Here is a 13,219-nt window from a genome sequence, read left to right as displayed (position 1 = left end):
GCAGGAAGGCAGGAACAGGTTGCTATAAGTGTTTAGGCTAGTTTTGTGTTTTGAATAAAGGAAGTATCCAAATCAAGTGTAACAATCGCACTGCAAGTACATTGTGTGAAACTAAGAACACTTAGAACCATTTTCTTTACCCTTTAATTCCCTTTGTTTATGGGAATGCTAGGGATTCTGTCATCAACACAGATGATTTCCATGTTCATGAAAACAATTTACTCATAATAACAAAAAGCCTTATTTACAAATGCAAGTGCAAAACATTAATATCGATGCACTCCAGAGGTGATGCCATACTAACACAAGTCCTCTAAAAAATTGCACCTATTGCTATTTTAGACAATTAGCATACAGGTGCCTGTGCACTGTGGTTAAAAAAACAGAAAATTGCAATTAAATTTATGGCAGTCTGTAAAAAATAATACTTGATGCCAGTGTTATTAATAGGAAAAAATGGCAAGAATATAGGAAGGTCTGTATTTTTTTCCAGAAAATGTGGCAACCTACTTACAGGTGAGGTATAACTGAACCAGTAATTCAGTGCATAAAGCTTGCTACCAAGGGCCGGCATTAGAAATCACAGAGCCCCGTACAACAATATTTTTGGGGCCCCTGGACCCCCGCCCAACACGAGCCCCACCCCAGATCCCTTATGTTGTTAAATGATGCTAGTGCTGAGTAAAACAGCATGATTGACCAAATGCATTGAAGTCAAATGGCATTTTTTGCTGCAACTATTTTTTGCAGACAACATACATTGAAGTCAATGGTCATTTGTCACAGTGACTTTTGTGGTGCAAAATACATTGCACAGTGAAAGTGGTTGCATCAAAATTATCCTGATAGCAAAATGCAGAATTTTGCAGTGTATCCAAGCCTGACAAAACATTTTGCTCATTGCTAATGCTAAAGTGCCCGTTTATGAAGCCTAAAATTTTCTGTCGGGTTTTAAAGGAGGAAAAAATATGAATTTCTAGAGGAAATTATTAGCTTTATTACAAACTGTTAAAATTCTGAAAATGCTCCAGAATGTTCCAACTAAAACCTGTCGAAATCATGTAGCAGTCAATGGCAGATGGTCCCTTTAACAATTGTAACATGGTTTGTGCCTTTGTGATTTGATAGTTTGAGTTGTTTGATGCTGGTTTTTATTCGATAATCTGATAAATTTCAGTTGTCACGGAGTCGAGTTTTTTGAACGACAATTCTTAAAAGTCGCCCGATTTGAGTTGATGCACGATTTTGTCTCAATTGTTTCCTGCACCAACTTTTTTGAACAAATTTATTGGTAAATTAAGGGGCTTTGGGTTTGGGAGATTCGTTTTTTTTTTTTAAAATATAGTGAGAAAAAGTTGAGGACTGTATTTTAGACCTGCCATTGATAAATACTGATTGTGAGCATAGTAGTTAATGAGCCCAAACATGTTAAAGGTTGCCAATATATTCGGTACCCCCTAACACTTTGAGGGCTCTTATAGACAAGCGTTTGAAGCTGTGTTCCCCTGCATTCTGTTTTTATGCGTTCGGACGCAGGAGAGCGCAGGAGTAAACACATTCAGTTTTTTTCAATGGGGCTGTACTCACACAGGCGCATGTAGGCGCCGAACGCAAGGTGAGACACAACATGCTGTATTTTTCCTGCGTTCAGCGCCTACATGAATGCGTATACTCCTGCACTCCCCTGCGGCTGAACGCCTAAAAACAGAACGCAGGGGAGCGCAGCTTCAAACACTCGTCTGTAAGAGCCCTAACATGGATTAAGGCTGGAGATATAATAGAGAAACCTCAAATGTGTATTTTTTTAACTTTAGTTACCCTTTACTAATTGTACTATGCTGTGCAGAGACAGAGTTTATCTAAAGTGTAGTAAACTTTTTTTTTCAGTCAAACAAAATATTAATATAATAATGCCAAATTCCTTTACATAAATACAGTGGCTTTGCACACTTTGGAGTTAAGCAAATGTACTGAATCTAAAGTACCAAATTTATCCGTACAAATGTTATATTGACTAGAATCGTTTCATAGCTATTTCTATGTTGGAAGAGCTGTGTGAAAGGTACAAGAGGGGGGTTGTGGGTGCACTCCTAAGGCCATATAAAAAATATTTAAATACAATAATCCCCTGTCTAAAAAGAGACCCACACACATTACACCTATCACACTCCACACTTAGCTTTTCCTTTATCATCTCCCTCTAAATCTATACTCACACCTGTACTTATACTTATACTCACACACATACACACACAAGTGTGCACTTATATATACAACTTTACTTTTCCTTCATTATAGTCTCTTCACAATCACATTTCTTTTTTTTAAATGGGCGTTGGTCTGGGCAGTCTCCCCTTCTAAAGCCGCATATGCAGGTGGCGGGGGAGGATCTAGTCCAGATTGAAACCAAGGTTTTAAATTTTGATCACAGGTAAACAGGTTAGGGACCGCCGTATGGGGTTTACCTTGACGTGGTATGGCGGCTTACCAATTTTATGATCATAACTTTGTAACAAAAAACCCTGTTTTTCTCTTTTTAGACAGGGGATTATTGTATTTAAATATTTTTTATATGGCCTTAGGAGTGCACCCACAACCCCCCTCTTGTACAAGAGCTGTGTGAAAGCCAAGGTGTTAAAGAGGAGAATTGTCGGCTCTTTGCAGCTGCTAAATCTTTGCCAATTTATCTGTGAACACTTACATTTTGCTAATGTCATGCAAATGTGAGCTTCTGAATGCTGGGCAATCCTCTGAGCCTGATGTTCTAAGACCATACTGAGCCTGGCGAAGCTGATCTCTGCCTTATTTCTCCTTCCATTTATATGAGTTTATGCTATTATCATGCAGATCACCATTGCCTTACACATGCTCTGCTGCCAACCTATTTGACCAAAATATTGTTACCATGCTCTCAAAGGTTAACTCCTTAGAAGCCAAATAAATCCAAACATACTGTAGATGTATTTTGTGGTCACAAAGACGTGTTGTATATTTGTGCATCCACTGAATACTGATTGCGGCACTCGTATGAGAGGAAGAATTTATTACTGTGCTCGGGGAAAGAACCAGTGCTAAATAATCAATCTGTTAATGGGGTGTATGGCAGTTTCATCACCACATTCATTGTCACTCTGCTTTTACAAGGATATGTTTGCAAACAAACGCTGATTGTCTGTTGTCTTTACACAGGATACAGGCCTAGAATGGATTGATTGAAGCACATGAATAGGGAAGAACATGTACATATTGCTTTTGTCTGATGTATTCTGCCAGGGAAGAGTGAATGACAGCATAAGAACAAGGCAGGGAATAGAATGAGGCATGTGAGAGTCTGTCTCTAATTATATTACTACAATGTTCCTCCAAGTTTTAATGTTGAATTCTGAAAAGCAGGACAATGTGGCTACAATAGGTCCATTATACTGTATGTATTACCTCTCTTCACTTGTATTTATTTTGGACCACATTTTTTATTCAAACCGGTTAGCTGATTCAATCGGCCAGTTGCACAAGTCCTATCAAAGTTTGCACCTTATTTTCATGTCGTTTTTAATAATGGGGAAAGATTGCAAACTTTAGTGGTAATAATATATAATAGAATGAGTTGCTCAGCAGGAAAGTATAGCCAGGATATTGTAAACACTGAAACTGAAAGGTTTCTTTTATACATATCTGCATTGCCAGCAGTAGGTGCTGATACCATAGCACATTCCCAATAAATAAACACGGATCACTGTTTTGCAGTCTTTTAATCATTGGATCTTACCATTTTCTACTGGTATATAAATATTTCTATGTCCATAAACAAAAGTAAGATGCATATTTCGAGAGTATCTATATAACCACAACTTTTCCAAGTGAAATGAATAGTGATGGGCGAAATTATTCGCCAGGTGCGAATTCGCGGCGAATTTGCGCGATTCGCCACCAGCGAATAAATTCGCAAAATCGCTGGTGTCAATTTTTTTTTTCGAAAAACGGACGCCGGCGTCAAAAACGGGCGCCGGCGTCGGAAAAACGGGCGCCGGCGTCGGAAAAACGGGCGCCGGTGTCAAAAATGGGCGCCGGCATCAAAAAAGATGCAAATTCGCCCATCACTAGAAATGAAACCAAAAAGTACCCTTCCAGTTCTCCTTGTCTCATTCCGTGCTCCCAAACCCACTTTGTACATTTGCTCTATACTATCCCGATATATGATTTTAACCTGAATATAGACATGATTCAGCAGGATCACACAGGATTGGATAACTTACCACTGATATATATATACGGTATATTTTGTAATGTAAAGAAAGTGGCCTGGCACCTTTCCAGCTAGAACTGAATCATCCCAGGCAGCATGTTCCCTGTCACTCAGTAGCATATTATAGCACCAGGGAGAAGCATCTATACTAATCCCAGTCCATGTGATAAATACCTGTATTCTGCAAAACACCAGAAATATATTTGTAACACACTTAATATTCTTAGAATTTCAAACTTGCCAAATCATTTTGCTTATATCTAATAATAAGCAAAGTGCCAAAGGATAAAATGGTAATAAATCATATTAATAAGCACTGCTTATCTCCACTCAGTTTTCGCTTGCAGGAAATAGACATTTAGCCTGATGGCATACAGTAGTTTATTATATGCACAGAACATTTCCTCTGTGCATACCTTCATTTTTATATAACTAGGAGCTGCCACATTGCTTGCTTAAGTTGAATCATGGGGCACAACTGTTTACAGGGGGCAAGAGGTATTATTTCATGGGGCTCTCAAAACATTATTTGACTGCATAGTGTCCTTACATTTTAAACTGGAACCTCAAAGGTGGAGTGATAACTGAGCAATTTGGCACTTGTTTATATTTTATGTTCATAAGTTGCAATATACAGAGTTTAATTTTGCACATATGCTTCTCTAACATCATAACCAGCAAAGCAGCTAGCTCCTTGAAAAAATGCAAAAGAATTATAAGAAATATCAGTATTATGCATAGGGCTTGCTACTCTATCTGCATTTATACATATATCTTTCATCTGCCACACTTGTGTTTTAAAGCAATGATATATTGCATACTACATATTACATCAGCCTGAGCCAGAGTAAGCAATATGACAGCTTATGCAAACAGAAATGCAATGATTGAATCACTGAGAAAAAAATAAACAAATCATGGATGTCCAACCTTTGAGCCTTCAGTTGCTGGTGTTGTTTAGAAACCTATAAAAACTATTCTTCAGCATATTGACAGGTATTATGTCTTCCCTGTAACATTTCTGAGCATAGGGTAAGAGGCCATGGAAAATTCTTGAAATGGTTCTGAAACTCAAGTTTAATCCTTTTCCTCTGGGGTTTGATCACCCCAGGTGGACAAGGAGAACAAAAGACAAGTGGAAAGCTACTAGGAGTATATTCTGACACACAAATATTCACTATTAAAGGCCTGTGGCCTGTGGTTTCTTCATTATGGTTTAGAACTCTAAAACATAATGTGCAGCATTTCTACCTTCTTCCCTTGCTTATCTGTTCTTCTTCTTCTTATGTATTCTTCTTACACATATCCTAGCATGGCTGGTGTAAAGTGTTTGATGGATGCTGACCCATAGCAACACAATAGCTGTAATACCACAGGTTAGTAGCAGGCACAAACATTTCCTTAAGCTTGATAGTAACAAATGAGATTTGAATGCAAAGTTTGCAATATTTATAAGCTTAACTAAAGAAGTAGGCTAGAAATTTTGCAAATTATGTTTTGGGCTTCTGTATCAGCCCAAGGCAACTACAGCCCGTTAGCAGTAAAGATATGTCCCTCCAAAGATGCCCCAGTAGCTCCCCATCTTCTTTTCTGCTGATTCACTGCACATGCTCTATGCTGCTGTCACTTACTGAGCTTAGGGGCCGACGTACAACATGCTGTATATAAACAATATAAATGTCACTAAACAAGGCTGATTAGCAATTAATATAGATAATACTACATGGCAGCACATACACCAGTGAAACTAGCATGTGAATTTAATAATCAGCCCTGTAGCATCAGCTTATTTTACAGGCCAACCTCATTTTCTGCTTGGACTTAGTTACCAGCTGTGCAAATAGTTACCGTCTGTATTAACTATTTCAATGTGTGTATTTTCCTAATGCCCATTTTATTCTTCTACCTATTATGTGTGTCTATGCTAAATTTGTATTGTCGTTTTGTAACCAAGTGTCTATGTGCATCAAAAACTGAACTGAATTGTGGAATAAGAAGAACTACAGCAATATAACATGTATTTGTCCCCCACTTTCCAATACTTCCCTTAAATCACTGAATTTTTAAAGCTCAACTTTCTGCCTGTTAGTAATGTCACATTTGCTTTTTTTTAAGGAAAAGAAAACACAGATTATGCCAATTTCTACAGAGGCCTGTGGGACTGCAATGGGGATCATCCAGATGAACTTTCATTTAAATATGGCGATACAATCTATATTCTCAGCAAGGTAGGTTCCAAGGATACTCTGCTATATAGACCAGATCCCAAGGGCCAGCTATTATTTATACCAAACCATGAATGTGAAACATTTCCATCTTCAGTGAAAGCTTTGTGCCATCTATAATTCTACGCCTTCAATATATTGTCCTTAGGGTCACAATAACGAATTGCTTGGCCACTGAAACACAATCAAATTTGAAAACATAATCCAATAACAGGAATCAACTTAAAAGTATGTTTATGCATGTCTCTGGTTTTGGCTAGACACCAGTGCAAGAAACAATTACTGTAGGAGAAATGCCCACATTGCCCATCAAGGCATTTTGCATTTTGCTCCAACTTCCTTTTCTTAATAGATTATAGTGATTAGGATCTTTTTCAAAATACAAAGCACATTACGGGTTATCTTAGATCACTCTGCTAAAGAGATGTCCTTCTAGAACTGGCAAGTTTGTTTTTATGTCTTTGTAAGCTTTATCTCAAGGCCTATTTTTTCTGTGCAGCAGTTTAGCATAAGTATACCTTATTCACCATCCCGTATATTTTCTTTATACAAATATATAGCAAAACATTCAATCGTGTTGCAGGGTTTCTCCTTCTTCTTCTCATGTCTTCTTCTGTGCCATAGCTTGGCATTTGAGCATGGTCTGGTAGCAATAGAAATGGTCAGTTGGGTAGTGGCTGGAAAGGTGGTGGAATTGGGGAAGTTTGGAGCAGAGCTGAACATGTCGAGGGGCAGAAAAATTATATTTTGGGGTGGGTAGTGATGTCAGGGAGCTTGAATATGCCAGTGACTGTCAGGATTATGCATCATTTACTGTACTGTCTGGATTTCAAACCCTTAAAAATCAGACAGGCAGTTTTGAACCGCACAAGCTTGAAAAAAGTGGACAGATGGTATCCTGACAACAGTTTACTCTAATCATCTTTCTTCTGTTTACTTTTTTTATATCTGCACTTCCCCAATATTGTAATTTTTTTAAAAATTAGTTCTAATGGTGGTTATTTCATTTATTTACGGCAGTATATAACCCTATTCTGCTAGCGAAGGTTATTGTTTCCATTGTGAGTAAATTTGCAGCACAATGGTAGTACACGGAACCTCCAACATAAGTATGGCTGCATCCTTGAGTGTAAGGGGTCAGGGTGTAACTCATATTCTCCAAAGTGAGCTAAAATGGCATTAGTAGGCCAAACTATCATTAGACAAGCTTAAGTATAAAACTAGCAGTTAACAAAAGGTAAATTACATCAGATCTCAGAGCAATTTATTCAAACTCTAAAATACTTTAATATTCACAGGGTTCATATTTATCAAGTAACAAGGCGCTTTATAAACTCTCAGGCCTAAAGTTCTCTGGCTCAAAGGTTCCTATGAACCTATAACCAATGAAATATACTACTATTACTATTTTGGAGCTTATATTTCTATAACAGTCAAGTACATCAGGTCCAGCAGCTTTAGATTTATCAGACATTAAAGCTGATAGATTTTTGACTTATAAAGTTGGAAAGGAAATAACTGTTCTAGACTTATCAAGCAGTAAAGTATCTTAAAATGCAAAGGCCTATGATTAGTGTAAATCAGTCACTGCTAACGTGCCACAAGTTGTCTCACATATGATATCTATAGGCAAGAAAGAAGAAATATAGAGGAAGCAAAGACATAGCACTGCTTTTGGAACCATGTGATGGTGAAAGAATGTGGATACTAAAGTAATTGTGCACACTGGGATAAAGAGATTTAATAGGGACTTTCTTGCAAGAAGTTTCAAGTCAAGCATTTTTAATGACAAAACTCTGGAAATTTAGAATGAACTTTAATGGACTTAGTCAGTTACTTTTACAAGCAGCTTGTTAGATACCAATGAGATAAATGATGTAGCAAGGATGATCCTCATTGGAGAATTCTTTTGCATCTGTAATTAAGCTTGGAATGCCAACTTTAGAGATCTTGGTTGAGCAAAAACCCATTATAATGAGATGAAGTTACCTGTTCTGCTGTTTTATCAAAGGGAACAAGGCGGACGGTTCTGTCTCGGTTATGCCATGAAGAAATATCTACTTTTGAACTTTGCCTGAATAGAACAGATGGTTAACTGACACACTGTTGTTTCCCTTTAACTATTACTTCTGATCTGGATAACTAATCATTAAGAATGTATGTATACTGATATTCATTAACAAAACCTCTGTTTTAGCTTCTTAACCTTTGGTAATTCTGCCATGAATATTACAGTATTAAGGGCAAATGTACAAAACTTTTTCCTTTAGGCCTTCCATACAGGATGTTTTCTTAGGTGAATCCTCTGCATGAAAGACGTGTTTTTGATTTAGATGGTATACAGTAAGTGATGGGCGAATTTATTCAAAAACGGACGCCGGCGTCAAAAACTAGACGCCGACAACGTATCGCAAATTTTTCGCCATTTCGCGAATTTCGTGGGAAATTCGCAAATTTTCCGGCGAAGCGAAAAGCCCCAAATTCGCCCATCACTATATACGTATATAAAACCATCTTGTTGCCTGAAGTATTTCATTGCAAATTTATAAAATGTATCAGTGACTCACAGCCTAAATGCATCCAGGTTGAAGAACTCAAAAATAAATCTTTAATATATAGACATAATCAGTAAAACAGAATATCACTACATCTTATAGGATTTTTATAATACTTATTATATTATTATAGTATACTGTATATACTTGTATTTTGATTGATTTACTGTATGAGTGAGTTCTGAACTTCTTATGAAGACATTTCAAGGCTATATTTATAAATGATTTTAGGATTACATTAAAGAACTTTAAAGATGTTAGGCTAATAGCACACTGGTTGGCATCACCACTGGTATATATACTGTACACCGGAATGTATTTGAGCTGACACAGGATCAGCCATCAGCACTAGTGATGGGCAAATTTATTCGGCAGGCACGAATTTGCGGTGAATTCCCACGATTAGAATAAATTCGTGAAACCGCAGCAAAAATTCGCCGGCGTTAATTTTTTTGAACGCCAGCGCATTTTCACTGTCGATTTTGCGCCAGCATTAAAAAAATGGACGCTGGCGTAAAAAAAATGAGACGCCAGTGCCGTTTCACGAACTTTTTGCCGTTTTGACGAATTTCGCAGGAAATTTGCTAATTTTCCAGCTTAGCGAAACTCCACTAATTCGCACACATACAAAACAGATATCTGGACAAAAACATATATTTTAGCTTTTCTGTGTCAAAATTCACAGTTTTCTGTGTCTGTCAGCTCACAGAAATTCTGGAAGCAGAAACTTTTCTCCGTTGGTGTAGATACACTAGTAGAGAAACTGTTCCATTAGTCAAAAAGAAAGCAATAAATAATGAAAGGTTAGGTGATGTGGAGTGGGTAAAGATTGGAATTTGTTCCCTGATTGTAATCATTGTTGATGTGCCTCTCATTTAACCATTCTTTGGCTTTGGTGTACATTGGTTATTCTCCCAATAGTCCCATATGTTCTTACATGTCTCTGGTCAGTTTATGTTCCTATTAAGAAGAGCAGTGCTGAAGAAGCTTATTTGTTCTTATTCTGCACATGGTGCTCAATATATTCCAGCTGGATAGAATTCTTGTTGAAGGAACTTCCACTGTATGGGCTGGTTAAAACATAAGAATATCTGAAGCATTTTCTTGCAAAAACACAAGAGTGTGCCCCTTCAAGATTATGTATTTTGGCCCAAGCACCTCATCCAGTTTTTAATTCAGCCCTTGCTGCCTGCCTATGTCATGGGCAGTGTCCCGTTGAGGTCTGTGTCTGTCGCTGCTCCCTAATTTCTGAATGACATGTGAGTTGGGGGGTGGGAGAAAGATGCCTGTGTACCTGTTTGGTGTGATGTGTGGAACTATCCCAGATTTCACCATGTAATATCTCCATCTGTTTGAGATAAGAATTTTAACTTGTAAAGCAGCCAATGCAATCGATCTGTTTGTCATCTTGTATCTGGAAAGAGTTTTGCTACCAAATAATATGCGATTTATTTCCACTCCCATCTCTATAAACCACATCTGTATGGAGATTGGTTCGTGCAACTGAAAATTTCCTTTAATAGCCAATGTCAGGCATTAGAGGAAGTGGTCATATAGTTTGATAATATATACTCGTCTCTGTGTTTATTAGTTTGCTCTAAATACTTGTGTCTCAGAATAGCTTTCAGACACCAGTACCAATCACCTTTTCATATATGTCAGGACAGATCTTATACAGTCATTCATATTATAATGCTATTTATCCACTGTTCGAATTCTTGATTATTAACATAGTATAAACCAGGAAAATGACGGTGCAGCAGACATGGTGACAGGGCTTCAGCCATACTCGACAAAATCTGCTTAACAGATTTACATTTCATTACTGTCAGCATTGCTATACTTATTGCATGTGCTTCTCTTTTAGTCCTGGTCACAGTTTAATAAAACAGCTGCAGCCAATTATATAACATGGATTTGCTGATATCATTACCCTGTGAAAAATGTGCAGATTGCTTGCAGGGAATGACTAAACACACCCAAAAATGAAGATATATTATGTGGACAAGAGAAGTCCAGTGTCAGTTTTATCTCTTAAAACCATATGGTTTTATACAAAGAAGCCTTGTGGGCTGTGTCTGGATTGCAGGGCTTCTAGTGAACTCAATAATCTGGACTATTATCTACAGTAAATTGTCATAACCATGGCTAGTCAATAAATATGTAATTAATGACACGCCCAGTTATTTCATTACACGATTTGTTCTATCTTTGAAAACTACATTTCTGCAATTGTTTAATGCATATGAAGCAATAAGTATATGAGAATGATAAATTTAAATTAGTGATTCGGTTCGTGATTTGGCCAGGATTCAGCCTTTTTCAGCAGGATTCGGCCGAATCCTTGTGCCTGGACGAACCAAATCCGAATTCTAATTTGCATATGTAAATTAGGGGCGGGTAGAGAAATCTCGTGACTTTTCATCACAAAAGAAGATTTTTTTCCACTTTTTCCTTTCCTGCCCCTAATTTGCATATGTAAATTAGGATTCGGTTCAGTATTCTCCTGAATCATTCACCAAGGATTCAAGGATTTGGCCGAATCCCAAATAGTTGATTCGGTACATCCCTAATTTAAATGATAAATATTTGTTATTTGCAGTTTTTTCTCTGCAAATTTAATGAAGGTGTAACATTAGTTGGGAGAGAAAGGCAAAAACTTTTATTACTGAAGTAGGAAGCGTCTATTGACTCTTCTCTGCTCAGTTCTATCACTTGAGTGTAACAGGAGTGATAGAAATGGGCAGAGAGGCATCGGAAAAGACACTTCCTACCCCAGTAAACTAAGCACTGGGGGGCAAATTCACTAAGATTCATAGTTGCGCCAGCGTCCGATTCGCCGCACTTCGCCAGGCGTATTTACACCAGCGCTACGCAAATTCACTAAAATCCAAAGTTGCACTCATGGGAAGCGTTGTGGTTGCGAAGTTGCGCTAGCGTTAATTCGCTAAGCAAAGCGAAGTTACGCTAGCGATGATTAATTTGCATACGGCGCAACATTGCAGTTACAATGGAGAAATATGTTGCATCACTACCCAAGCCTGTGAAACCTTCAAAACAGCAAATAAAATTTTTATTTTGCCTTACACATGTGCCCACTGTATAGTTAAGGTGCCATGAGTTAGGAAATGTAGGGGAGAAGGAGGGTAGCCCCAAAAAAATTTCGATCTTTTTCAGCCTATCACCCATCAAAATAGAAAAAACGCCAGCGTTTTTTGGAACTTAGAAAAATTTGTAACTTTTTTTGAAGCAATCCCTATCTACTCTATTGCACTTCGCCTGGTCTGAGGTGGCGAAGGAAGTCTGGTGTAAAAGGTAGCGTTCAGAAAATTGCGCGCGTCAGTGAATTTGCGTAGTTACGTCCGTTGCGCAAATTTGCCAGGCATAAGGGTGCGAGGTTACACTAGCGAATTTATGCCAGCGTCTGTTAGTGAATCGGCGAATGAACGAAAATGCACTACGCTAGAGAATAAATGCTAGCGTTAGGCGCTTCGTCCTTTAGTGAATTTGCCCCTGGGTCTCAGTTGTGCTGAACAGCCAGAGGCACCTTAGTTACATCTTTATAACATTATAAAATTTGAAAGAAAATGAATAATAAATGCAAATTGTAAAAATGTCCTGAAGAGCTCATTGATCAATTTTACATTAATATATATGTAATATATAAACAATGTCACAACATTAAATAATTTGATGCTTCAGCATAAAAATATCCCAAAGAACAACATTTCCTTGTATGTGCAATGGCTTTGGAAATGTGCACTGTGTATGTTCTAATTAGGGGAAGTAAAATGTGTGTTAAATGTGCTAGAAGAAATCTTACAGGGAGGAGGAAGAGAGACAATTCTCTGTTTTAAATAGGATTTCAATTCATATCTGCTTCAGCAACCCATTTGTCATGATTGTGCACATTGCAGACAGGATGCACTTTCAGATACACTTGCAGGATATACCTCAGGACATTTCTTTCTTACACATGGGGTTATTGACAAGCAGTAAACATATATGAGATTCACTGTAATTTCACCAAGAAAAAAACAAAGAAAAAAATTGCTTCCATGTTAGCCGAGACGTATCTCAATGGGATTTATGTGCACGTTTTGGTGGTGGTGGGGCATGTTTCCATTCCATGCCACTGATCTGCAGGACTTAAATGAACAGTAATGCCAAAAAATTAAAGTGTTTTAAAAGAATGA

General features: G+C 37.7%; 1 protein-coding gene across 2 annotated transcripts in view; it reads left to right on the top strand.

The window, feature by feature from the left end:
- Positions 1–13,219, top strand: part of skap2.S (src kinase associated phosphoprotein 2 S homeolog) — a 164,672-nt gene that overhangs the window by 128,146 nt on the left and 23,307 nt on the right. For both annotated transcript variants that reach the window (XM_018268770.2, NM_001094865.2), the window contains 1 exon segment: positions 6,359–6,471. In XM_018268770.2, coding sequence (XP_018124259.1) covers positions 6,359–6,471 — 113 coding nt within the window.

The sequence above is a fragment of the Xenopus laevis genome, chromosome 6S (assembly GCF_017654675.1).
Source record: "Xenopus laevis strain J_2021 chromosome 6S, Xenopus_laevis_v10.1, whole genome shotgun sequence".
NCBI lineage: Eukaryota > Metazoa > Chordata > Amphibia > Anura > Pipidae > Xenopus > Xenopus laevis.
Note: the sequence above shows the minus strand (reverse complement) of the source record. Positions and strands in the feature narration are given on the sequence as shown.